At 41.3% G+C, this 26265-nt stretch overlaps 1 protein-coding gene across 4 annotated transcripts in view; it reads right to left on the reverse strand.

Moving 5' to 3' along the window:
• The window catches only part of TRA2A (transformer 2 alpha homolog), a 40027-nt gene that overhangs the window by 10060 nt on the left and 3702 nt on the right, over positions 1-26265 (reverse strand). The window contains exons 2-8 of one of the 4 annotated variants that reach the window (XM_053466608.1): positions 25851-25984; positions 24897-25062; positions 24185-24373; positions 21874-21989; positions 21380-21517; positions 20731-20798; positions 20586-20615 (exon numbers count right to left, since the gene is read on the reverse strand). In XM_053466608.1, coding sequence (XP_053322583.1) covers positions 20605-20615; positions 20731-20798; positions 21380-21517; positions 21874-21989; positions 24185-24373; positions 24897-25062; positions 25851-25984 — 822 coding nt within the window. In that variant the 3' untranslated portion in view covers positions 20586-20604. Of the gene's footprint in view, positions 1-20230; positions 20616-20730; positions 20799-21373; positions 21518-21873; positions 21990-24184; positions 24374-24896; positions 25063-25850; positions 25985-26265 lie in introns of those variants that run through there. The other 3 variants (XM_053466606.1, XM_053466607.1, XM_053466605.1) reach the window with 3 other exon arrangements.

Below are 26265 nucleotides of genomic sequence, written 5' to 3' on the forward strand. Positions count from 1 at the left end.
TATGTTGTACTATTTAATGAAGTAAAAAGAAAATCATGACAATATTTCCTTTTACTTAGAAAGATTTCTTAGTTTAGCCCAAAAGGTGGGATAGCAATTGTTGATGACATCATTTAAAAAAAGACCCTCTTAATTGAATGTTTTCTAATCCTGCAGTACTTTTTCTTTGCTGGAATTTACATAGGACGTCACTTCATATTCATATAAAATCTATAAACTCCAACCTGTACCCTGTTCCTTTCCTTCAATCCTAGTTGTAATCAGGCATGAACCTCAGCAAAACATCAAAAGCCCTCTAGACAAGAATGTAGTAACAGGATTAGCGGACCTGCAATTTTGGCTTGAATTTTTGGATTTTTTTTCGTGTCCCTTGCAATCCATTTCTTATTTCCTTAGTTAATAGAGTAAGAACATTTTTTGTTTTCAAGTTTATGACTTTTTTTTATTTAAAAAAATTACATTTGTATTTGCTGTTTAATTAAAATTCATAATTGTGTTTATTGCACACAAAAAATGGGGCCCCAGCGCACTTGTTCCGCCGCTGCTTCTGCCCACCACCGTACTCTTTGTGTCGATATGACATCATATTCTTGCGTTCAGCAGAAAGGATGGCGGTGACTGAAAAAGGGTAGGATTATATATAAGAAACTAAAATATTTCTACACATCAAACACATTATTTCTATCGACCAAAGAAGAATGCAATTTGATTTATTTTATTATTCACATATCTATGAAGAAATAAACGAAAAAACAGCTGCAAATGAATAAAATACAACCATGTACCTAGTTTAATACCGGATAGAGTTTCAGTACGGAAAGGTTCATGCAGGTGAAAATAACTTTGTTGAATATACATAGGTAGATCACCTTGCAGTGGTGGAATATGAGGAATTATTCATGTTGTCCTCTGTCATATAGTACAGTTTTGGACTATGCCCAGAGCTAATCTGAAATGTGTGCATGATTTCGTACAACCAACTGGACTGGGCTTCAGTCTGGTCCTCCTGTGTCTAGCAATATCCTTAGGTGAGTAGATGGTTGTGGACCTTGCAATGTCTATGGACAACAGACTAGAAATGTACATAGAATGCAGAAAACAAAATATATTCATATATCATAAACTAACTGGAGAGTAAAATGGTTGTCTAATGCATACATGTATTTAAAAACAGACATATTGTCCAGGCATACTTCATCTGACTGCCCTTCGAGGGCTGTTGTACCCCCCCCATGCTCTACTCATATGAGACTGGCGTTACACCTGTGTCATGCATTCTGGCAGCAAGCGTGCATCAATAAGTAGGTTCTGTACGTAAGAGGCATGTACCCCTGCTGCCTGCTATTGCTTGCCAGCCTCTACGGTGTCTATGCATGTGCAAAGCAATGCAGCGCACACTGACAAGGGTGCGTGCCAAAACCTTGGTCTCCTACAAATGCCATGTGCATGAAAGGGCACTTCAATCCCCAAAAGAGTCTTTCCTACACTGGTGATCCAGAAACACAAACCTATCGTCACTAAGGCACTAAGCCAGTGGCTCTACAAATGTATTTCAATGGTCAGTGGACATCAGGTTCAAAGACAAACCAGAACAGTATAATATTCTTTACCTGCTTTCTGGTTTCACTAATAAGATGACATACTGATAGTAATCATTTAGATTTAGAATGCCAGTATTAATGGTAACACACCATTGCTTGGAAAGTTTGTTTCAACCATTGGTTTACATAAACGGACAGTTAAACTAATTTCACATCCTGTGACAATAGTTACTTTGCGGCTTAAGACGTTAGAAGCTAGAGGATACAGGGAGCACACCAATTTCACTTATGAAACTAAGTATTGTAAATACTCAAAATGTATATTCATACAGGAGCAAAACAGGAGTCATAGGGAAAAAAACTTAGACCATTAAAAGCAAGCTGACTGAAATATTTGAGCTATTGGAATTCAATGCACTCAGTAACAGTCTCCCCTATCATAGTTTGCTGGGCCTGGGGCAAGTAAGGCTTGCAACGTCCCTTTATTTCCTTTCTTAGGCGGGGCAAGCGAGAGTCATGTTTTCACTTGTGTTAGTGGTCTCTGCATTGTTGAGAAAGTGAAGCACTGGGATATGACATCATAAGTGTGAGGGAGAAGTATGGTAAGTAGCAGCATTGATGGGCCCATAGTGTGAGCGCCATTTGCCCCAGCCACTGGTGTGCAGATGCCTAGTAATACAAGTTACATGGCTCTGCGCTAGTAGGTAGCAGAAGTGTGGCAGTTGAAATGGAGAGAATGAGCTGCACTGGAGACAGGTTACAAGGTAATAAAGAGGGCGTGGAAGAGCTGTGTGAGCTGCACAGATGATAGGTGAGTGTGTGCGTATGTCTGTATGTATGTGTACATGCATGGTGTTAAAGAGTGTGTGTGCGTATGTCTGTATGTATGTGTACATGCATGGTGTTAAAGACTGTGTGCGTATGTCTGTATGTATGTGTAAGTGCATGGTGTTAAAGAGTGTGCGTGTAAGTGTATGGCGGTAAAATAAGCATATGTGTTAAAACATGGTGTTAGGATGCAGCGATGTATTTAGCTCTCACAGCACCCTGGCGCAGCGCTCCAACCTTCCCTGCATTAAAAGGCATGCTATGTCTTTAAGATGGTAGTGCAGTCTATGGAGACCGTGCCTACTACATCAAAGATCAAACTAGTAACCGGCCCATTGAGCAGCAGGACAGCACTGTTAGCATTTGTATGTGCTTGTTACTATATGGTGTAAGTGGGTGTAAGAATACAGTGTTAGCGTGTGTGTTAGTATTTGATTTCAATTACTCATTAGTTTTCCAGAAGGGGTCTTAATACTTCTAAGTACCTGTAGTGATATGGATTGTCTTCAAGGATTAGTTTTATAATTCAGGCAAAAAAATGTGATGGAAAATAAAGAGCTTCTTATGAACATTCCTGTCCAGCATTAGAAACCAGTATTAATTAGAAGATTCAATAAAATGAAAGATTATCTGACTGCACATAATATGACAGTCTATATTGTAGGTTTAATAGGTATAAAATATTTTCTGATAAACTCTTGGTCTGCTTGTAGCCTTCGAGCACTGAAGTCCAGCACTCTGCTTCAAATGACATGAAATCAATAGCAAATCCAAAGCCCTCCATGGCACCATGCTACCTGTCTCAGGGTTTTATTTAGGTAACAGAAGCTGCAAATGTGGCACACAGATCGTGTTTGTGTTGTCCCATTATGCTTTTATTTCATCAGGTCATCCTTCAAGTCATGGTTATAGGAGTGATAACCTTCCGAGCCAGGCTTGAGGGATATATGTAGGCATATATTCAGGCTGGGGGCTGCCCCATGGTCTACTCCCATGACAACTCCCTAGCTAGTCCTCAGGACTGCAAAACTGCTCTGATTTCAGCTTTGGACTGGTGGACTCAGCCAGTGAGTGTGACAAGATAGACATTTTTGTAAGATTTGTGAATGGTAACTGACTGCCAAGCCCTGTAGGTCGCAGACTGTTTAAAATAATTGGGCAGTTGCTTATATTTCAATAAGTAGTCAAATACTCTACACTAAACTCGACAGCCAGAGCCGGGTGTTACGATGTTCTGTTTATGTCCAATCAGCACCTTGTATTGATTGGAAAATGCGTAACTTTACATTTTATTTATTTTTATATATAAATATTATAAAGAATACTTTAGTGTTCTATAAAAATGTAGTTTAGTGCTGTAATGAAAAAAATGACAAGGTGGACATAAAGGTGCTGTTCCACTTACTCTGCTCCATGTTTATATATAAAGGCAATCTTTGAAATATCATTCCTAGTCCTGCTTAACGGCCAAATCCTTCACAGACTGAATTACGTGTTACCATAGGAACTTCGTAAAAGTTAGTGAGTTGTTTTCATATCATTTTAACCCTCAGTGGAAGAGTAAAAACTAAGGTTTATTTGCTTAACATGCTAGGGAGCTCAATATTTTGTCTAATGGAATGACATCATAAAGAGCAGAAAATTTCATCCATGCATTGTTTTAGTCAAACTGCAGTCAGATGCATAGATCAAACTATTTTCCCTACTTTTAAACATCTACTTCATTTCCATTGATAAAAATCCCTGACCTTGAAAAAGATCAATTTTCCTAACAAAGTGCACAGGAAAAATGACATTGAAGCAGAATGGCAGTAACGTTTATCTACCCCACAGCAGCACAAACTGGAGCAATGTGTGTCAATGGTTTGCATACATGTTGTTCTTTGTACCTTTACCACTTAGTTCGACAATGTATCTTTATTTTTCCACCACAAAGGAGAAGGTCACGCTGAGTTTGATTAGAGAGGCAATAAAACAACACTCAGCTGGGTTCAAGAGTCTGCATGTTTGGTATAGTTAGCTATAAGATAAGAATACATTGCTCTTTGCTCTTATATAAGTTCAAAGCATACATGGTGACATCACTAAGTCAACTGGTAAAGCACAAAGTTCTGTCCAACACATACTATCTACATGTGCATACTCATGTGCAGTTGTGAGGCTCCATCCGCACTTTTTGGACACACCTGTCTGGTAGGAGTTTGTCTTCTGCACATAAATTTTCAGGCTATTCATTGCAGTATTCATCAAAGGGACAGCTACAGTTTTATTAAATGGAATCCAGGGTGTATCTTGGTTTTGTTGACCATATAGTCATTGACCTCTTTTCACCATTGTCTATATTCAGTGTTGAACCCATCTATTGGGGAAGTAAGGGCTCTGCCACTGCCTGTGCGCTAATCCGATTAATTGACCATGATCTGAGTCTCGGTAAACCCATTATGTCTAGAGGGTGCAAGGAGACAACCATCCTAACAAACTTTCCTAATAAAATGTTTAGAAGACGTCGCAATTTGGTGAAACTGGAGAGTTTACACACACTGTAGTCCAAGCTGTGTTTTCCCTTAACAGGAGTAGCCTCTCCAGTTTATAACTTCTTAAAATAGCTTTCCCGAAGGCTCTTCACATAAAGAATTCAAACATTTCAGAGACTGACTGCTTTGAGTCTGTGTTCTGTGCTCCATTTTAGGACAATGTTAATTGTCAATGAGTCAGTGTCATTCTCACGGGTAGTGAATAACACGTGAGTCACGAGTAAATATACGAAGCAAGGGTGCAACAGCTCTGAGCTTACAGAAATAGGAGGATGAAGATCAATCTATTCTACTTGTGTAAAACTACCTTTAACATACTGCATTGAAGTTCTATATAGAGACTATGCCCTGATGCAAACAGTCTGATTGAAAAGCTAAGTTTCAGTGTATCTTAACAGTGAACAAGAACAGCGAGCCAGCACACATCCAGTTTAAAAGGACGCAGAAAAACAGCTATTCCACATGTCTGATTGAAGCTGTATTCTATTAACTTTTCACACTATCTTGTAAACCAGAGTAACAGGACCTTCCAGTGTATTAAGTACACCGCTTTTCCCGTTCAATAGAAAGTTATACACACCATTTCTTAGGTTTCACTATGAAAACAGCTTAATACTTCAAACACAGCCTTAGGGAGCCATTTAGTGTCTCAGAATTGGTAGATCCACAAATTTGCTGGTGACTTGTAAAGGTTAAAATTGGCTGGTATAAAAAATGATTCTATTAACACTGATAAACACAATATTGTCTAGATCGCTCATGGAATAATGCTAAGGAGGAGCTTATTGAATTAAACTCTCCCGATTCCTTAGGAAAAATGTAACTTTAACCAATTAATGCTATTATTATGGCAGTTAAATTAATATATGAAGAATGCCTTAGAAAGAAAATAGATGTCCGTGTCTATTATGGTACAAACCTCTATCGCACATTACTGTCAATGTTCTGTGCTGCACATCCCGCATATCCCCAAGGACAGCATGACGAGCCATAAAGGTACTGTGCAATCGCACCAAAGATATCTCCTTGAGCATAACATACAGTGCTGTATACAGTATGTAAGTATTATTTGTACTTGTGTTGTTCCAATAAACTTATTTTATCTGCAGACCTGAAGGCTGCCACTCTTTTCAGCAGGGCCATAGGAAGGGCAAGGCGAGAGAGGCACTCGCCTAGGGCGCAGCTGCGAGGGGGCGCACAGCCGCCCGATAACAATCTCCCTCTAAACGGCCCAACATGAGGGAACACAAGGTCTGTCAACAGATGCCGAGCACCGGGACATAAGGTCATCCCCGCACTCTGCATCAATACACAGCACATAGCGATGAGGGAACAGACCTCGCACTCACAAAATTGGATGGCGGATGGAAGGTGGAGGATGGAAAATTTAAGAGATAGGAGAGAAAGAGGTGTAAGGGCAGTGTATGTGTATATATATGTGTGTTTGTAAGCTTGTGTGTGTGTATGGGCAGGTGTGTGTAAGAGCAGTGTAGCTATTTGTGTGTTTATAAGCTGGTGTGTGTATGTGCATATGTGTGTGTAAAGGCAGGGGTGTGTAAAGGCAGTGTAAATGAGCAGTTGTGTATAAGGGCAGTGTATGTGTATATGTGTGTTAATGGGCAGGTGTGTGTAAAGGCAGTGTGTGTGGGCAGCTGTGTGTAAGGGCAGTGTAGGTGTATATGTGTGTTTATGGGAAGTCATGTGTAAGGGTAGTATATGTGTATATGTGTGTTTATGAGCAGATGTGTGTAAAGGCAATGTGTAAGGGTAGTGTAAACAAAATAGCCTCTGTAAAAGAAATAGCTGTGGGGCACAATTTTTCATTCTTGCTTCGGTCGCAAAAGGAGCTAGCTAAGGATCTGAGGTGCGAAAAGCTTAGGTAAGTTTACATCTTTTTTTATGCTGGCCGAACAAATGGAATCATTGAGCTGATTCTTTATGGAAAGGCTAATGAAAGTCCTGCTTCTACAATGAAATCCTTTCATCCGTAGGCTTTCATTAACCAGTGTGTCAGTGCATGATTGAGACTAGAGCTGAAACAACGAATCGATAAAATCGATAATAATCGATAACGGAAATCATCGATAACGATTTCCGTTATCGATTAATCGAGTGATCAATTCGTTGTTGGAGCACTCGGCTCCTTTTACTTACCTCCGCGAGCGTTCCCCGCTTCTGCTACACGCTCTGCAGTCTCCGCCTTCTTTTAGCTACGTGACGGATGTGACGCGTTCCGGAGGTAAGTATTCTTCATGTCTATGTGCACAGATCGCACAGAGCCACTCGCACAGAGCGGTTCGCTCTGTGCGAGTGTCTCCATTCGCACAGAGCGGTTCGCTCTGTGCGAGTGGCTCCATTCGCACAGAGCGGTTCGCTCTGTGCGAGTGGCTCCATTCGCACAGAGCGGTTCGCTCTGTGCGAGTGGCTCCATTCGCACAGAGCGGTTCGCTCTGTGCGAGTGGCTCCATTCGCACAGAGCGGTTCGCTCTGTGCGAGTGGCTCCATTCGCACAGAGCGGTTCGTGAGTGTGGGTGCAGGGCAGAGTGGGGGTGGGGGTGCAGGGCAGAGTGGGGGTGGGGGGTGCAGGGCAGGAGACTGGGTGCAGGGCAGAGTGGGGGTGGGGATGCAGGGTGTGAGTGTGGGTGCAGAGCAGAGTGGGAGACTGGGTGCAGGGCAGAGTGGGGGTGGGGATGCAGGGCAGGGTGTGAGTGTGGGTGCAGGGCAGAGTGGGTGCAGGGCAGAGTGTGAGTGTGGGGGCAGGGCAGAATGTGGGGGCAGGGCTGGGTGCAGGGCAGAGTTAGAGACTGGGTGCAGGGGCACAGTGCAAAGTGCTGGGTGCAAAGTGCCAGTGCTGGGTGCAAAGTGCCAGGGCTGGGTGCAAAGTGCTGGGTGCAAAGTGCCAGGGCTGGGTGCAAAGTGCAAAGTGCTGGTGCAAAGTGCTGAATGCTGGGTGCAAAGTGCTGGATGCAAAGTGCCAGGGCTGGGGCAAAGTGCTGGGTGCAAAGTGCCAGGGCTGGGTGCAAAGTGCTGGGTGCAAAGTGCTGGGTGCAAAGTGCTGGGTGCAAAGTGCAAAGTGCTGGGGCAAAGTTTCTTGAACAGTAATAGTCCACCTCTTTTCAGAATGTTTGGGGTTATTTTGTTTCATAAATATTGTGTTTGGGTTCTTGTACTTTGAAAATATTGTTTTTTATTACATCATAACAAAATAAGAATGTTAATGTAAATTTTAAGTTGTTTTTTAACATCCAGTTCATTAAATTCTTTTAAATAAACGAAAAATTTGCATATTGTTTTTTTTTATCCGATTAATCGATTAATCGAAAAAATAATCGGCCAACTAATCGATTATTAAAATAATCGTTAGTTGCAGCCCTAATTGAGACTGAGCCATTCTATTTTTTAACACAAGGCAGTGTGATAAGGAGTGAAGGTGTCTAGTAGATCAGGGCAGACATAGCACATCTAGAACACATAGATCTGCCAAATTAGCAACTCTCTGATAAACATTATAGTATGAAAACACCAAACAGGGAGGAAGCCCAATGGCAGGGCACACGGCAGGAACAATACAGGGTCAGGTACAGGGCCAGAGCAAAGCGGTCCAAACACATTAATGCAAAGGCCCTGACTGAAAGGCAGGTTTATATAGGCAGGCTTAATCCAGGTAACAAGGAACAGCTGCTTGCAATCATGCGGTCTGGGTGCGCCAGAGTGAGAAGCACGGCCACTAGTGGTTGTAGAACAACATGAGCATAACAAAATTTTGAATACTCCAGGCTGAGGAGGCTATATGGACAACTATACTGACAAAAGTGTTAGGACACCTGACCATTACAACAACAAGGACTTTTATGACATCATTTTCTAAATACATAGACATTAATATGTAGTTGCAACCCCGCCCTTTACAGCTTCCACTCTTCTGGAAAGGCTTTCTACAAGATTTTGATGTGTGTCTGTGGGAACTATGAAGTATGTCTGCGGGAGTGACTCGCAATCTCCGTTCCAGTTCATCCCAAAGGTGTTTGAGGTTGAGGTCAGCACCCTGGGCGGTCAAGTCAAGTTTTTCCACACCAAACTCATCCAGCCTTGTCTTTATGGACCAGGTAACGTTTTCCTTGCATCCGCCAAACAGCTTGTGAGTGCCACCTTTGCCCCAAGCAGCTTATCATTGCCACCTGAACCTCAAAACAGCCTGTTTGTGTCATCTTTGACCCCAGCTTTGCAGTGCCCCCAAACAGCTTTATGTGCCATCATTGCCTCTTACCCCCTCCAACATACACTCTGGCACACATATGTCAACATACCCACACAAATGTACATGTTAACACATGCACCTATACTTAATAACACACATCTACACACTCATTCTAACACACAGTTGCCCTCACATCACTCATGCTAACACTCACTCCATCTCACATCACTTACACATGCACAGGGCCGGCCTTAGGGGTGTGCGACCTGTGCGGCCGCACAGGGCACCCTGGCAGCAGGGGCGCCTGCCCGGGACTAGTGAGAAGGGGTGGGGGGGATATTGAGAAGGGGCAGAGGGGGGGATAGTGAGAAGGGGCAGAGGGGGGAGGTAGTGAGAAGGGGGCGCCAGAGGAGTAGTCCGCACAGGGTGCCAGCTCTGCACATGCATGCTTACACACAAAAACTGACACATACATGCTCACACATCCATGCTTATTCACACTTATACATACACATTAATGCTCACACATACACAGACACTCATGCTCACATACATACATACATACAAATCTATGCCCACATACACTTATACAGACAGCCATACTCACATACACTTATACATAGACATTCGTGCCCACATGCACATATACGTAGACATTCATGCTCGCATACATACAAACATACACATCCATGCTCACATACGCTTATACATAGACAGCCATGGCCACATGCACATATACAGACATTAATGCCCCCCATACACTTATTTGTAGACATTTATGCTCACATACATACAAACATACACACCCAAGGCCACATACACTTACACATAGACATTCATGGTCACATATATACACCCTCCTTCCATTTTCATTAAGAAACATTGTAAACATACACATCCATGCTCACATATATTTATAAATAGACATTCATGCTCACATATACTTATACATAGACATCCATGCCCACATACACTTATACATAGACATCCATGCCCACATACATACAAACATACACTTTCATGCCCACATACACTTATACATAGACATTCGTGCTCACATACGCTTATGCATAGACATTCATGCCCACATACACTTATACATAGAGATTCATGCCCACATACACTTATACATAGAGATTCATGCCCACATACACTTATACATAGACACCTATGCTCACATATACTTATACATTGACATCTATGCTCACATACACACAAATATACACATCCATGCTTACATGCACTTATACATAGACATTCATGCCCACAGACACTTATACATAGACATTCATGCCCTCAGACACTTATACATAGACCCCCATGCTCACATACACTTATACATAGACATTCATGCCCACATACACTTACACACAGACATTCATGCTCACGTATATACACCTTCCATTTTCATTGTATTAAGCAGCTAACATTTGAATAAACACACATCTCCCTGTGGAAATTAACTTTGCCTCTTAATTTTGTGGATTTATTTAAAATGAGGATTTCAGACAAACATACACATCCATGCGCACATACACGTATACATAGACATCCATGCGCACATACATACAAACATACACATTCATGCTCACATACATACAAACATACCCCTTCCATTTTCACTAAGAAACACTTTATAAGCAGCTAACATTTAAATGCAACACACATCTCCCTATAAAAAGAACACAATTAACTTTGCCTCTTAATTGTGTGGGTTTATTTAAAATGAAGATTTCAGACATTAGTCATTCAACAGTGAATACTACTTTGTGTTGTGTCAGTTTGTATGGATACCTAGAACAACACAAGAAAATGAGTCACCATAGTCCTTGCCCCATCTCCTTACATTAGCTTTCCACTTAGTCTTTTCCTGTGCTCTCACAGCTTTACTTTCACCGTTTCCATACTTTCTTCATCCCACAGGTACATCCTAAGGTCTTTACCAAATTTTAACACCCTATTTCTTCCATAGCATATACTATCTTTCAAGGACTTTTGCCTTCTCTGCAGATATAAGCCATAAGAGTTGTGCTAAAGATTATGATGCTTAGAACCACACTTGTGGACACTGAATATGGTCTACAGGACTGTATTAAAATCAATACCTCAAATTACTTCTTACCTCTTAGGGTCTCGAAACAGACCATCTTTTTGTAGCTAGAATTTTCAACAATCATTAACAATGGAATCTACACAAATCTATCTTATCACAAATGGGGTGTAGGAAATAAGATATTTGACTCCAGAAAGCTAGTTCCTATACTCACCAACCACTGCTGTACTAAGAGATGTGTATGACATGTAGTTGGTTTAAGGGGAAGGGCTATTGTTTGCCCCAAATTCCAGAAGGAATTAGGAAAAGGTTTGGTTGAGACAAGAAACTAAGTTTGATTAATGTTCTCCTGGAGTGCAGACGGGGAAATTGTAGTATGTTACTCATCTCTTTGGGGGGGGGGTTTGGGAGTGAAATATACACTAGTTTCTAGTGTCATTTACATTTTCATTAACATCAACGCATATCAATGAATGGTCCGAAAAAGCATGACTGTGTGCTGAGGTTTAAAAAGCATTCAGTTCCTGAATTTGGGATGCAACTTTTAGTCTTCTTCAGATCTTCACTTTACTTGTTGTGAAAGGAATCAGATTTCCAGCACACTAAGGTTTTGTATTGAAAACAAGTGTGAGAGGACAAAAGGTCATGTTGGATGATCAATCTTTTGTCATCCAACCGGTTGTCACCATACTTGTTTTATGCAGTTGGGGAAGGGTCAGCTTAAAATGGCTTAAATACTTCCCAAAGTAAAAATAGATTATCTCAAAGAGATTTGTTCCTTTGATACCATTTTTATATGTATAGTCCATCAACACATTTTTGGAATTTTACTTAGGATTTCTTCCACAAGTTAGGTGCAACTGAGTAAACAAAAACCCGATTTATATCCAGCAACACGCCGAATAGTACCCAACATGCATATGCAAAATGCTCTCATAAATACAATGCTATTTTTGTATTTAACCCCTTAATGACAAAGCCCGTACATATACGGGCTCAAAATGCATTGTCTTCAATGGGTTTAGGGACCGCCCATTGTCCTTAAGGGGTTAAACGTTTAGCTTGGAGGCATATACTGGGAAAGAATGGTGAAAAACACATATTGTTGGTTTGCCTTAAACCATACATTTATGAATAACTTAGCCTAACATGAAAAAAATAGGTTTCCTAGGTAAAGTGCTTATAAAGCTGTTTATAAGGTTGTCAAGTAAACAATAGTAAAACTACCAAATTTGACCCTAATTAACAGGGAGAAAATATTTCCAGATTGAATTTTATGTGGATTGGGATGGCCCACCTTTAAGTAAGCGGTACATAAAACTGCATTATCCAAATACATGAAATAAGAAAAAAGATTGAATTATCCTCTTTAGGTGTAATTTAAATTAGGTTTAATTTTTCTGAACACCTCAGAATAAGATAAACAGATTAACATGGATATTCAAAAGCAGAAAACAGTGACCGAGTTTACAATCTGATGGAGAAACAATATAATGTTTGTTTTTTTACCAAATAGTGTGTTTCGAATGATAAAATAATGTGTTCACTGCAATTTCCTCCAAAGATTTCATTAATACAATGATAAGTAACAATTTAAAGAATGCAGAGACTTTTAAGAAGCTTTTTCCAGTTTCTACGGCAATACCGTGTTAGTACCTGCTTTTATGTCACATGACAATTTAGTGTTCCCTAAAAATGATGTGAAACGTGTATTCGGCAATACTAGGAATGATGATTAAAGCAGTAACCCCCATACCCTGCTGCAGCTAGGGCAGGTGCAGTTTTTGCCTTAGTTATAGAAATGTTTGGTTTAGCTGCGTAGGTGGGACAGCTCCTTGGGAAGAACAGCTATATAAAAAGCTGTTCTTCCCAAGGAAAAAGAGTTTAACTGTATACAGGTCAGGTACATATTTGGTAACTGGGGCATATACTATACAGAAGAACAAGAAGAGGCAAGAGAAGAAGCAGAGCTATGGAAAGCGTGAGAGGGATACAGGAGTGGTCTGCAGAGAAGGTAGGGAGAAATTGAGAGACAGGTAATTTTTGGGAGACTTACGACCCCTGTGTGCCAGTGTGGTACCCCCTGATGAGTGGCACCTGAAGCCGACTGCAACCCCTCCCCCAAAGTATGACACTGATACAGATTAAATGATACTATATGCTGAAATCAATTCTGATGCTCACCCATCATTCAGGTAAGAGGCTAAAAAAGGCTGTCCTCGTGCATAACCTGGGACGGATGGAAAATTTACGCCAATTTTTTGTTTATAGCATTATACGACACAGAGTATAAATTAAATAAAAATAAGAACAAGCCCAGAAGTAAGTTCTAGCAACACAGCCATGTTTTCATAATAATTCACAATATATATAACAGAAGCCACCTAAAATGGTGTTGGTTCAGCTTTATCACACAAAGCTTGAAGAAGACTTGGGAGAATGAGGATGTGAAAGTTTAAATGCCATGCAGTCAGAAAGGAAACATATTTTTTGAAGAAAGAAAAGTGCTCAAGCAGGACATGTCCCAAAATTGGACAGGAAGGAAATGTCAAGAACCATTTCATCATCTTCGGTACTGACGATACAATATCGACATTAAGCTGGGTACCACTTGGATCACAAATTAACCATGGGATACGGCAGTTGTGATGTAATACCAGATCCGTGTCAACTGACAAAGGACAATAAGAAAACACGTTCTATAGAAGCGATCAGGAAACACAGACAGGACATAATAAAGACAAAAACCTATATAGTAGCACGAAAGAAAGGAAACACATTTAATGAGTAACATGGGGATTCTGTATAAAAATGGAATTCTGGTGCAAATTTTTTCTCATTACCATAGCAACCATCGGAATGGTCCATCCGCAGGAGCATTCCACTGGTTTCTCCACTTTTTATTAATTTGCATCTAATCTCCATAGAAATTAATGTTTGGAGTATAGAAAATAGATAAATGTTACCAAGTAAAGCTGGATGAAATAAATCAGCTATCTGTCCCAGGAAATCTCTCACTGGGGGAAACATTGTTCCTGAATGAGCTTTTGCCAGTGTATACATCACACGCATCATAATGTTTATGTCACTTTACCACTTCCAATGTCATACACATGAGATTTCAGGAAGTGTGTAGCGCAGGGTGACCTCAGTATGCAGGGCCGGCCCAAGACAAAATGCCCCCGCCCCCCCCTTATCTACCCTTCCTCTCCCTCCCTCCCTATTATCTACCCTTACCCCCCCCCCCTTGTACTTGCCTTTCAGCAGTCCTGCGGCGAGTCTCCCTGTTCGGTCTCGGTGCCGGCTTGTAATACTGAGCGCCAGAAATAAGGTAATCTTCCGGCACTCAGCATTACAAGCTGACACCGAGACCGGACAGGGAGACTCGCCGCAGAGGAGAGAGGGGCGCCGAGCGGGTGCTGACAGCTTGGTAAGCGAAAACCACTCGACGCCCCTTTCTCTCTCTTTCGCTTTAAAAAAAAAAAAAAAAAAAGGGCTTGGGGCGGCAAAGTGCCCCTTCAAAAGTGCCGCCTGGAGCAGTTGCCCCACTCGGCTCCATTGTCGGGCCGGCCCTGTCAGTATGTTGAAATTGGTGGTCTCTGCTTACTTTTGTGGATTCTTGTAACTTCCACAAGAATTACAAGGAAAGCAGGAGATAATTTTTTTTTAAAAAATGTGTCACACAGTTATTGGCTACCTCCCTTTGCCAAGATAACAGCTCTGGGTATTCTCCTATAAAGCCTGATGTGATTGGAGAAAACATAGCAAAGGTTAGCGTTCCTGCTAACTTCGGTGGGCAGTCCCACTGACATCTCGGAAAACACCTCTGTTTAAACAGGGAATGGGCGGGGAGCGGGGCCTGTCAAGACCCCTTCTAAGGCGACCCAGGGGATTCGAGTGTTGACCCAGAGAACCGGAGAAGCAGCGCTACACCCAGGGTCCAATATTTTACAAGAAGCTATATATTTAAGTCAAGAAAATCTATTTTAATGCCATCTCTAAAAAAAAAAAAAAAAAGATGCAGGAATTGACTTCCTAGACGATAACACTCATTAAATACAGACATTTGTGAATATAATAAGCACATCACACTTGTGGAAATGTGTTTTAAATGAGTGTGAATATAAGAGAAGCACTATTTCCTTAATATTATTCATGACACTTCCTTAACATATCACATATTAGAGAGTAGACAAGGTGCTGACGCATTAAGTAGTGAGAAGACTTTGTTCATTATGTATCCCAGAATATCGTGGAGCACTTTGCCTTGTAATGTGAACAAAGCCACCCTTTGAGGGGAATAGAGTAGCAATGCACACATGTTAAAGAGACACTCCGGCCATCAAAGGTAGTAATAATCATCTGCACTTTACTGCATGCGATAGGTGTGTGGCCCATTTACTTTTACTTGTCCGTTTTGCAAACACATGAGGGTATTCTACAGGTCCCCCATATGCCTTTGCCCATTTCCACACTACCCACGAATAAATGGCGTGCAGGAGATGCGTTCAGCTGGAGAGTGATATAATTCCCTCCGGTCAGCTCAGCTCTGGGCTCGGCAAACTTCGGATGCAGTGAGAGAAATACCCTGTCACTGATCAGCGTCAAGACATGTCGAACCGTGGAGGAGGGCAGCTTCTGCGGCAGGACCGCAACTTCTAGGTCAGATAAATACCGTATTTTTATTTTGCTTTAATTTCCAAAGAAATCGTATTAAAATACTGACAGATCACTTTGATATGCATTCTTCTACAGTAGGGGTGTCAGGGGTGTCTTTAAGGACTTCTCAGCAAAATCCAGGTGTTGGTAGTCTTTTGTGAACTATTTCCTGCAGGCTGCTTCAGATCACTGTGCACATCACCATTTAAACATGGCTACCTCTATCTGTTAGCGAGACCTATGTGGAGGTGATCTTTCCAGGTGAGTTGTGCAACTTGAATGCTTAATGTATCGCAGTAGCCTAACGTAGCCAGAGACTCGGGCCTGGAAAAAAGCCAAGCTTGAACTTCAAACCCTGGGGGAACGTTTAATCATATTTTTGCGATAAAGCAAGTCTTAGTGAATAGAGGCCATACAGTACCTCTGACATAGTAGGTCCAGAGGGGGAAGCAATAAATTAATTTGTAAATTTTTTTTAGGAACCCTAGGCAAGAAAGTTAGATGGGTTCCACCTCAAGTACAAGTGATGAAAAAATTAATTATATCCGCCTATCATCTTTTAGTGATGTTTATCAGGGTCAATCATTCCCTTGGAGGGTGGCAAATCTCTCAGAAACACAATTCTGATCTTACATGGGTTGGGAACCCTGTAGCATGTCGACCATGGACATCTATGCGCCTAAACGTTTGATGCGTTTCTCTACCTCGCTCAGTGAGATGAATATTTCACAAAAGTAACTGTCCCACCTCTTACTGTTTATAAGGATCCCTCTACTCTTGCTTAGTGCCCATTCAGCAAGTAAGTTGGTCTCTGTTTTTCTGTTTCATTATTCAGGTACAGACCTTTAGCTTTCCTGTAACCATAGAACTCTGTCCTGACCCTTGATTTTCCATGAATACAAACAGTAGTGAAGCCGATGAAGTATTAAACTATGAAAAATCCTCCTCAGCCTATTGCAGTAGCCTGTATCCTGTTGCAGGAGTCTGACTATTATCTGTGTCTTATCGGCTTTAAGTCCATTGTTCTCCAATTGCTCTATTGTCACAACATATTATAACTGGAATCTTTAACACATTTATCAGTTCTCATCTTCATTTATTATTATTATTATTATACTTTATTTATAAAGCGCAAACAGATTCCGCAGCGCTGTACAAGGTACAAATTTTACAGATAACGACATGTACAAAATGACAAGCAATTGACATACAGATACATGAGGAATGGAGGGCCCTGTTCCCGCAGGAACTTACATTCTAGGTGATTCCATTCTATGATCTACTGGGTATGACTTCAGTTCATTTCTTATTATTACACTCTAGAACACCAAAGACCAGTGCCCAGCAACTAGATAAACAACGTTTCAATGAATGTGATATTGTTCATAAACGACTTTCCAAATCTAATCAATCCGAGCAGTAAGCTGGATGTCTACCAGCAAAAAAAGTGATTTAACAAGCAAGAGCTAGCAAAAGAGGACGTTTTAATTAAATTAACATACAAATTAGAATTCAAATAAGCAGCTAATCAGGATCAAGGGGTTCAGAGTATGAAGTCAGTAAGTTGATGAATTAGGAGAAAAAAAGGCCAATTTGCTCCTTTAAAATCCATGAGGCTGCTCAAGTTGTGCTTACAATAAAGAGGTAAACAGAATCACACAACATGCTGTAATACAGGCACCTACCTTGCTCATCAATCTCCACTCACGTTTAGATCCCAAGTACATAGACTGTAACGTGAAACAGATTATTTAAATCATTTCAACAATTTCTGTTGTGTTCTTTACAGAAAACCTACCACTAGATTGTTTATTGAAGAAAAGTGGTTTTCAGGTATTTCAAGCGATCAGCGTTCTCATCTTTCCTGTGTACATTTGACGTGTTTTACTTGCAAAAGTTATAAACCTGTAACAAAGATCTAAATACACAGGGACATGGTCTGTGAATCAGCTCAGATGCCGCTGGGAAATATTATGTAGTCACTAATTGGACGCAAAATATTCTTGAAAACTCCCAAACCTTTAAAAAAATCTTAATGCAACATTTTTGTTTTCCAGGCGAATGGTAAAAAAAAAGTCCATTACAGAAAATAATGAGCAAGAAGGTTTACAGAAACCAGTAACTGATTGGAAGCCATGACTCTTACCCCCACCCCCTGGTAAATGACTCCATCAAAGATTTACTGTAAGAATGAGTACATATATAAGTGTAAATATGGTATTTTGACTTTTTTATAAAACAAAATCAGTATGTTTATATGTAAGTTTTTTTGTGTTGTGAAGACCCACTTTAGAGACTTTAAATTTGGTATTTTCCAAACAGGCTAACACAATACTTTCCTGTTTTATTGTCTTACCTGGGAACTCAGCGGGTGTTTTTCTTTACACAATGTAAGAGTGAATAGGTAAATTCCAAAAAGTAACTACTCTGGAGCTGGCTCATATTCTGCTCAATATAATGTCAGTATCTAAATCAGGTTGATGTCACTGGTTTAACCAATTGAGACTGCTTGCATATAGGAGACCACGGTGATCTTCAGCAGCATGAAGAACTTGGCCGGCTCTGAATATTTCACGGTTAAATCAGCAAGAAAAAAAAAATCTTGCAAATTGAATTATGCATCATACAGGGCCAGCTCAGCCCCTTCATAAATGCTGCACTTGTGATAATTCGGATACGAACAGCAAATTTACATAATTTTGTTAAATTGGGAGACAAGTATGAAGCCCCAGAGACGAGGCCGGCAATCACAATAAGACCAAAAAATGAAGCAGGGGCAACAGCTTAGAGAAGTGTTGCCAGAGGTTGTGCAAATATTAGGAGGGTGTCTTAACGCTGTTCAGGTCTTTTTTTTTACTTCATCTTTACAGCTGCAAAATTGTAAATATATACATTTGAGGTCGCTTGAAGGAAATGTTTCCTCTACAAATCACTCCTACCACCCCTAACCAAATCATTGGACCAATTTGCTACCAGGTAAGCCACAGACTGAACTATGCATTATGCAGGTCCACCTTGGATTAACCTTCATCAGGCATAACGACCTGTTTGGTGAAGAATCCTCCACAGTTTACATGAGGAACGGAGGAAAGCTTGCCCAGGAGAAAGATCTTCGGCACAAATGAACACACAAATAGATGCTGCAGCCATAAAAAACAAACTTTGGGGGTGAGGACGGGTGCACACTCTTATACAAGAGCACAAGACATGACACACGAGCTGCTTTTAGTAGCATATGTGCAGAGTATATATAAAACCCTTTACCTTCTTATAACTTTTGAGGATCCCTGCTGTTAGACATGAGATATAGATATAGATAATTATATATATATATATATATATATATATATATATATATATATATATATATATATATATATATATAGTACGAGTTGAACTAGACTCTCATTACATGGCTTTAATATAAATGCAATCTAAGAAGTCACATTTGGTCACGACAGTATTCTGTACGTTGTAGTTTGAACTACTTTGGTTCAGTTTCCTTTTTGATTGTATATGCATTTATGTGTAAGCAGTTTGTGTGTTTAAGAGTAGAGCTGCCCCCCCTGACCATCTTTACCCCTCTCAAAAACTCATTCACATCCCCCACATCACCCCCTCCATCTGCATGCCCACCACATAACTTCAAATCACTTCTATAGTCAACCAGCATTAATTCCCCATCATCTTCAATACCGTTTCGCATTCATATCCAGAGCACACTGCTAGATTCTGGAGCAGGGGAGGTAATAGGGTAGTAGCCTTTTCCACACACAAATTTGTTGTGCAGTAGTTACAGATTAGCGGGAATGTTGGCCCGAGGGTCAGATGGGGTGTAAGTGCTTCCAGATACACCAGTTATCCCAGCTGAAATCAATGCAGCTCATAGGCAGGACCTACTCTTAAAACATATCTCCAGCAGCAGAGACCAGCTGAATTGGACCTTTTCCTTTTTAACCAGAGCGTCAAATAATGCATTTTGATGACTAGCACTCATGAGATTGCGAAGGGACAGAAGCATATTGTTTGCGTAACAGAAGAGCCCCCCACGCACAGCCGCTCTGCCCACTGCAGGAATGGGGGCGAGAATGGCCTTGTAGTCTGCGCCACTGCTCCACCCAAGAGACCATGAAAACAGATGATCTGGAGAGAATGCAGCAAGACAAACTCAAAGCTGAGCCGCGGGGAATGGTTGGCAGAAAGCAGGTAGTAGAGGTCCAGAGCGTGAGTAAGTGCTCATTCGATTCAGACGCCCTCCTTGTTTTTTTTGACACCGCACACACACTATTGTTGTCTAAACGTGTTCTCTACAAGAGACCATTCATATGCTAAACACACACACACACACACACACCATTTCTCTTACTCAATTCGATATCTGCATGCATTGCATGGTATAAAAACATGAAACAGGAAATATTTTCAATAATTTTATTATACATGTATTTACTATCACACAAAAATAGTTCCCTTGCAATCAGTGTACATTAAATGGTTCACAAAAAAATAAAAAAAGGGTAACCGATAAGAAAAAGTTACCCAGAACCTATGTTAAGTATAACAAAAGCAGCAAGCAGACATTCCTCCTGAACAGCCGGGCTGTTTCCAGGTATAGCCCATTACCTACTCATCGTTTTCTTACAAACAAACTAACAATAAATTTGTTTTAAGACTCACATAACAGTACATATAAGCCAGAGTGCTGAGTTCTAAATCAAATCTGGATGACTGTAAAGGATGCTTCAGCCGTTTAAAAAAACGAAACAAAAAAAAAAATAAAAAAAGTTCGCTTTAGTAACGTCCTGCAAAGAAAAACAAAGAGATAGTTAACACACTGATAGGCAAGCAATCCAAAGCATGTTTAAATGCCCAAGGTTTTTTTTTTTGTTTTTTTTAATTGAAAGCTACTTTACTCACTTGGACTGTATGAACGTGATCTTGATCGGGATCTGTAACGGCTGTAGTATGGTGAAGGGGATCGTCGCCTGTAAAATAAGGTAGGAAAATAGTCAGTCACACATCTAGGGTAGTTGTGATAAATCCTGCACACTGGACTAAAGTATTATAGGCTCACTTTTAACAAGAGTGGAAAAACGTCAATAGGCAATAGGAAAGAGGTAATTTATAAGCAATACCCAATTTGCTTTTGCTATCAAACCTTAACCATCTAAAGGTCGGGAGCAACAAAATGTAGTCGTTCTACAGGAAGCCCATCATTTTAACAGACTGCTTAAAATGAATGCATACAGAAAAAAATCAAAAATCCTTCAGCGGTCATCATTCTGCTCAAGCCTATAGTATGTAAAGCACTGCAGCGATCAGATTAGAAGTGTGTGAACACTGCAAGAGAAATCTCCCAACTCAGAAATATACACCGTATGCTTCGTCAGGCCAAGCAACAGGATGCTATATTAACTGCAACAATTAACTCCTACGATGAACAGTTTCAGGTTCTTAACACCACTTCTGCTTAAACAAACTTTACTGTTCCAGCCAGATGCAGGTGTATGACTCGCAATAAAAAAATAAGTCTAGTTTTGGTTGTAAAGTAAAACCTTACCTGTACCTATAATCATATTCTTCATATCTGTCATAACCTCTGTCATAGCCTCTCTCATAATAAGAATCACGCCGGCGGCTACCTCCTCCTCCTCCGCCACCGCTGCTGCCACCACCCCCACCGCTGCTGCTGCTGCCTCCACCACTGCAAGAAAAAAAAAATAAGATTCATAGATTATTTAACTAGCAACATTAACTGGTATCAGTAAACAAGCTATTGGTTACATGCTTTGAGCGGTGTATTAATGTGATTGATGAAAGTGGAACAATCCCTTTAATACCCAACAGAAATAAAGAACATTATGGTTTAACATTTCTCCCCATAAAGCTAGCTCTACAGCGTTTAATCTACTGCTTTACTGACAAAGGGTTCTGGCTGCCTTTGTATGGCGAAAAACAAAAACAATTTACAAAATAACTTTTGCCACAGATTGTAGCTTTCAAAAAATAAATAAAAATAATTTAGTCCCATAGAACCTGACTGCAGGTTAAGTGACTCACTGTGTAGGCCGCCCCATATAGATGCCTGGAGTCGGGGTGTGCGCACGCTTGGTGATGGAATAATCCACGCGGATCCTCCTGCCATCCAGCTCCATACCATTTGCATGTTCCATGGCCTTAAGAAAAAAACAAAGCATGCATCAGATGTGGAAGAATATACAGACAACACAAGGGCTGCACGGATTTAATGGAATACTTCAATCACCCCACCACGTTATCTTATTCTATACATACTTAGAAACGGTGGCCTAGTTCTATACTACATGCCTTATAATGTAGGGTTGAAACAATGCTAGCAAATGCATTAACACTTTAATATCGCAACGTAGGAAATAAGCATTAGCCATGCGAACAAACCCAGAGCAACAAAACCTGACATCTAACGCAGTGTGCGCTTGTATGGCTGTAAAGGCTCAGTAATTTGGACTGCCGCGTTATAGACGTTTAATAGGGGCGCCTTGATATCACTTTAACATGTTTATCCGCTAACACGTGTTCGTCTAACAAATCCAGCAACCGGTAAACAGTACCACGTATAGCCCGGACGTTACACCCACTTAACCCCAAGCGTTTATCCAAGTAGAAGCGCCACGTTACTTTACGATATCGGTAATGATTGGGTTAACCCCGCCTCGCAGTAGTGACGTCCCACAGAGCTGCGCGCGCTCAACGCACGTGGTCAGGCTGCCATTTCGCGCTTTTCCCCGCCTCGCGGCTGCCATCTCACTACACTGAATTCCCCGCCCCGAATCCCATCACCAACGATAAAATGGCGGACAGAGGCCGGAACGGGGCGCCACCACGTAGTTACGGATTTATGTCATTCACGCGTAAGTCAGTTACACAATGCGTGACTACGAAGCCGCCACCACCATGGCATTAGCCGAACCAGAGCGCCACGCTGCAACCAGCGCAATGAGCGGGAGCTGAGTAATTACGCTCAATACTGCCTGGATGTCCGTGTTCCCCAAGAAAGCGTTTAATACAATTACTACTGCGATTACAGGAATGTGTTTTACGTGCGTTTTCAGGAAAAATCCGCTTGCAGATTCGTAGGCCTCGTCTATGCGCCCGGCAGATGTTCTCCATTTTTTATAGCCACGTGTGATCCTTTGCACATATATAAACTACACCATATATCGCAATAGTCTGAATTTTAATTATTTCCCCTAAAGATGGAAAGGGTGAAGGGCTAAAGTATGTTTGGACATTGAAGCGCGGTAGAAAACCGCTGCGCCAAATTGTATACGCGAAGGAAACAACTCGCCAGGTTCTGAACGGAACCCCACGGACTCGGAACACTTTCTGTACCGAAAAGTGTTTGCAGAACGTATACGTTATCGCGCGCACATGTCCCATCCACCAATCGGGTAGGCGCACGTGTCCGCCTCTTCATAAATGCAGCCCGATCCTGCCACCTAGCGGTACACCGCTGTATCACACAGAAGCTACTATAACGGCCATTTACTGCAGGCTTATAGCCCAAAGGATCACTTCTTAATGACAGCTCTGTATCATTCTATATAATAAAACGGTTACAGCAGTTATATTCCGAGCATACGGATCACTATAAAGTTTAAAGGGACACTCCAGCCATAACGCAACTTATCTGTCAGTCTGCCTCATGCAGTCAAGCCTGTTTTATCAGACATTAAATGGTCAGAAAATGCTAAAGGCAAAATGTTAAGCTTGGCACCCCCACACAGGATTGAGTGCTGAAGGTAAAGTAATTCATTGTTTTGTTACAGCTAGTATCATGTGCCAATATTAAAAAGGGACCGTTTAGTATACAGAAGTATATTAAATTAGCCGTTAATTACTTTAATACGCATTCTTCCAAAACGAGAGTAAAGCACCTCCAGCTCTATGATCTGACATGGACCGCTTCAAGCAGCTGAGTGGCAGGAAGGCACCCCTGATCGAAATCAATGGCAACAATGTCCCCCAGGGGTCTGCACAGACCCCCACAGACAGCTTCCCCTGTGCCAGCGCAAGGGCAGAGAATAACACGCAGGGAGAAGTGCATAGCCGAGCAGATACCTCCTCCAAAGTGCAAAAGGAGCAATGGGGGGGGTTCTTCAGAGTTATATGCATTGAGTGTCCCATTAAACATGGTGGATTGCACATAATCGGCACTTTAAGGGTTAGTCGATCCACACAAGAGTAAAGAAAAACCCCAAAGAGACAGTTTGTGCATAAATGTACACACAAACCCATTATCACAGGCTACTTAATTACCAGGACGCCAACAGAATACACAGCAGAATTCTAACAATTTTAAGATCTACATTTTTTCCTCAATTCCGCTTACCTCTCTGGAATCGTCAATACGTTCAAAATAGACAAAAGCAAATCCCCTCGACCGGCCAGTCCGCTGGTCATAAACTACATTGACACCGCTGAGAGGACCGTAGCGAGAGAACACTTCTCTGATATCTCTCTCTGTTGTGTATAGACTCAAACCAAAGACTCCAAGGCATGTGTTGGGATCTGGATTCGCCTGAAAGAGAAAAAAAACCCTTTTAGAGCAAGTAATAACACAGCCTGACATCACTGGGGCAATTCACTAAAAACACCATTATACATTAAGGGCCAACCCTCTGAGTTTCTGTTGCAGGTATGGCCACCAAATCAGTCTTCTCGGCCATCATTCTTGCTGGAGAAGCCTCATAATGAGTAGTGAAGAAAGGGAGTTCAGACTATTCTGCAGGCAGATCAGAATGAAAAGAGGGGACCCCTAATAGCATGACAACATTGTGAACCCTTTAAACTATTTAGTCTTTGAAGGAGAAAGAAGCCCCACTCTTCTCACTGATCATATACAGCTTGTGGAGAGTAAATACCAGTGTGCGAGGACAAAGAGTGAAAATTCTCCTATCTCGAAGAGTAAAAAGCCTTTGTCCCTAGGGAGCTGATAATACTCTATGTATGCCGGGTGTAAGGCATTTCCTGTAATCTGCAAGCATTACATAGGTTTAGTGTAGAAGATGAGTACAGAAAGAACACTCTGCAAGTCCACATACCCTGCTGCCATTGTGTCGCCTGCGGTTAGACATCGGGGAGTGACTGCGGCTCCTGCGCCTGCGATATTCTGGTGTATATGATCTGCTCTTTGAGCGTCTTCTGTGGGAATGAGATCGAGACCTCGAACGAGAATAGTGCCTATGGGAATGCCTTCGGGACCTTGACCTAAAAGAGAGATGAACTTATTAACAAAGCCTAGTCTTCTTAGAATCAACCTCATTGGAAGCTGCGCGTTCCTATCACTTAGGAGTCACACGTCCAAAACGGCTAAAGCGTAACAGTCACAGCTGTTCATAGCCATACTCAACTATAAGTTACCTATAGCACACATTTTTATCTTAAAAAAAAAAAAGGTTCAGCCTTTAAGTTATTAAAACCCTTACAGATGCCAGCTGACCACCAACCCAATAGAGATAGGAGGAATAATCGGGATATAATTGGGATGCTTTTCCAATATACATGTATTTAACACATTTTAGAGTACAAGCTATAAAATGGTTGGGGAAAGCGGCAGATCGTTGAATATAAGGAACGGGATGTGGTTATTCTTCCAATCAGCACTTTAAAACATTTGAGTTTACAGGCCACTGCGGCTAGAGTGTATAGGGGGAATTAGTAGCAGCTGGAGTATAAACTCACGCTATATGCCACAAAAGGCCAACCCAACAAGTAATTCCATCAGGGAAGAGTCGGCTTTGCATAATGCATGCTTAGAAAGTGTTAAGTCTCACTGACCCAACTATACATTATACAGGGTCAGGTCAGCCCTTCCTGGAGGAGATACTCATCTGTTTTAGCCATTAATGCACAGTAGTAAATCTTGAGTAAATATAGCAGCTTTCTGGCAAATTCCACCCCCATGTATTTTAAAACATCCACAGGAAAAAGCCCAGCAGCACAGATTGGATTACATATACTTTAGGTAACTTGTCTCACTGTAAGCATCGACTCACCTGGACTTGGATCTGGAACGCGAGTGAGACTCTGAGTGTTTGGAAGCTCTCGATGGGCTGCGTGATCCAGATCGGCTCTCTGATTTCGCATGGCCATTGCTTCCAGCAGGTGACTTGGTACGGGAGCGGGACTCCTAATAGGACACAACAAGATTAAACACAAGTTCTAGGAAAAGCCCCCCAGCTCTTAGTACGGAGACCACAGAAATTAGATTAACAAACCTGAAAGATAAAGTGTTGTTATAATTTGACCCTACAAATGACTGCGCTTAACTCATTATAACGAGAAAAAGATCACTATGAACACCCTATCTGAGCCAGATGACTAGCTGAATTTTCTAACATAGTCATGCAAAGTCATTAGCTTGATCATACAGACACTGGAACATAAACCATACATTTACTTAACCTAGGA

The sequence above is a fragment of the Spea bombifrons genome, chromosome 5 (genome assembly GCF_027358695.1).
Source record: "Spea bombifrons isolate aSpeBom1 chromosome 5, aSpeBom1.2.pri, whole genome shotgun sequence".
In the NCBI taxonomy this organism is placed as follows: domain Eukaryota; kingdom Metazoa; phylum Chordata; class Amphibia; order Anura; family Pelobatidae; genus Spea; species Spea bombifrons.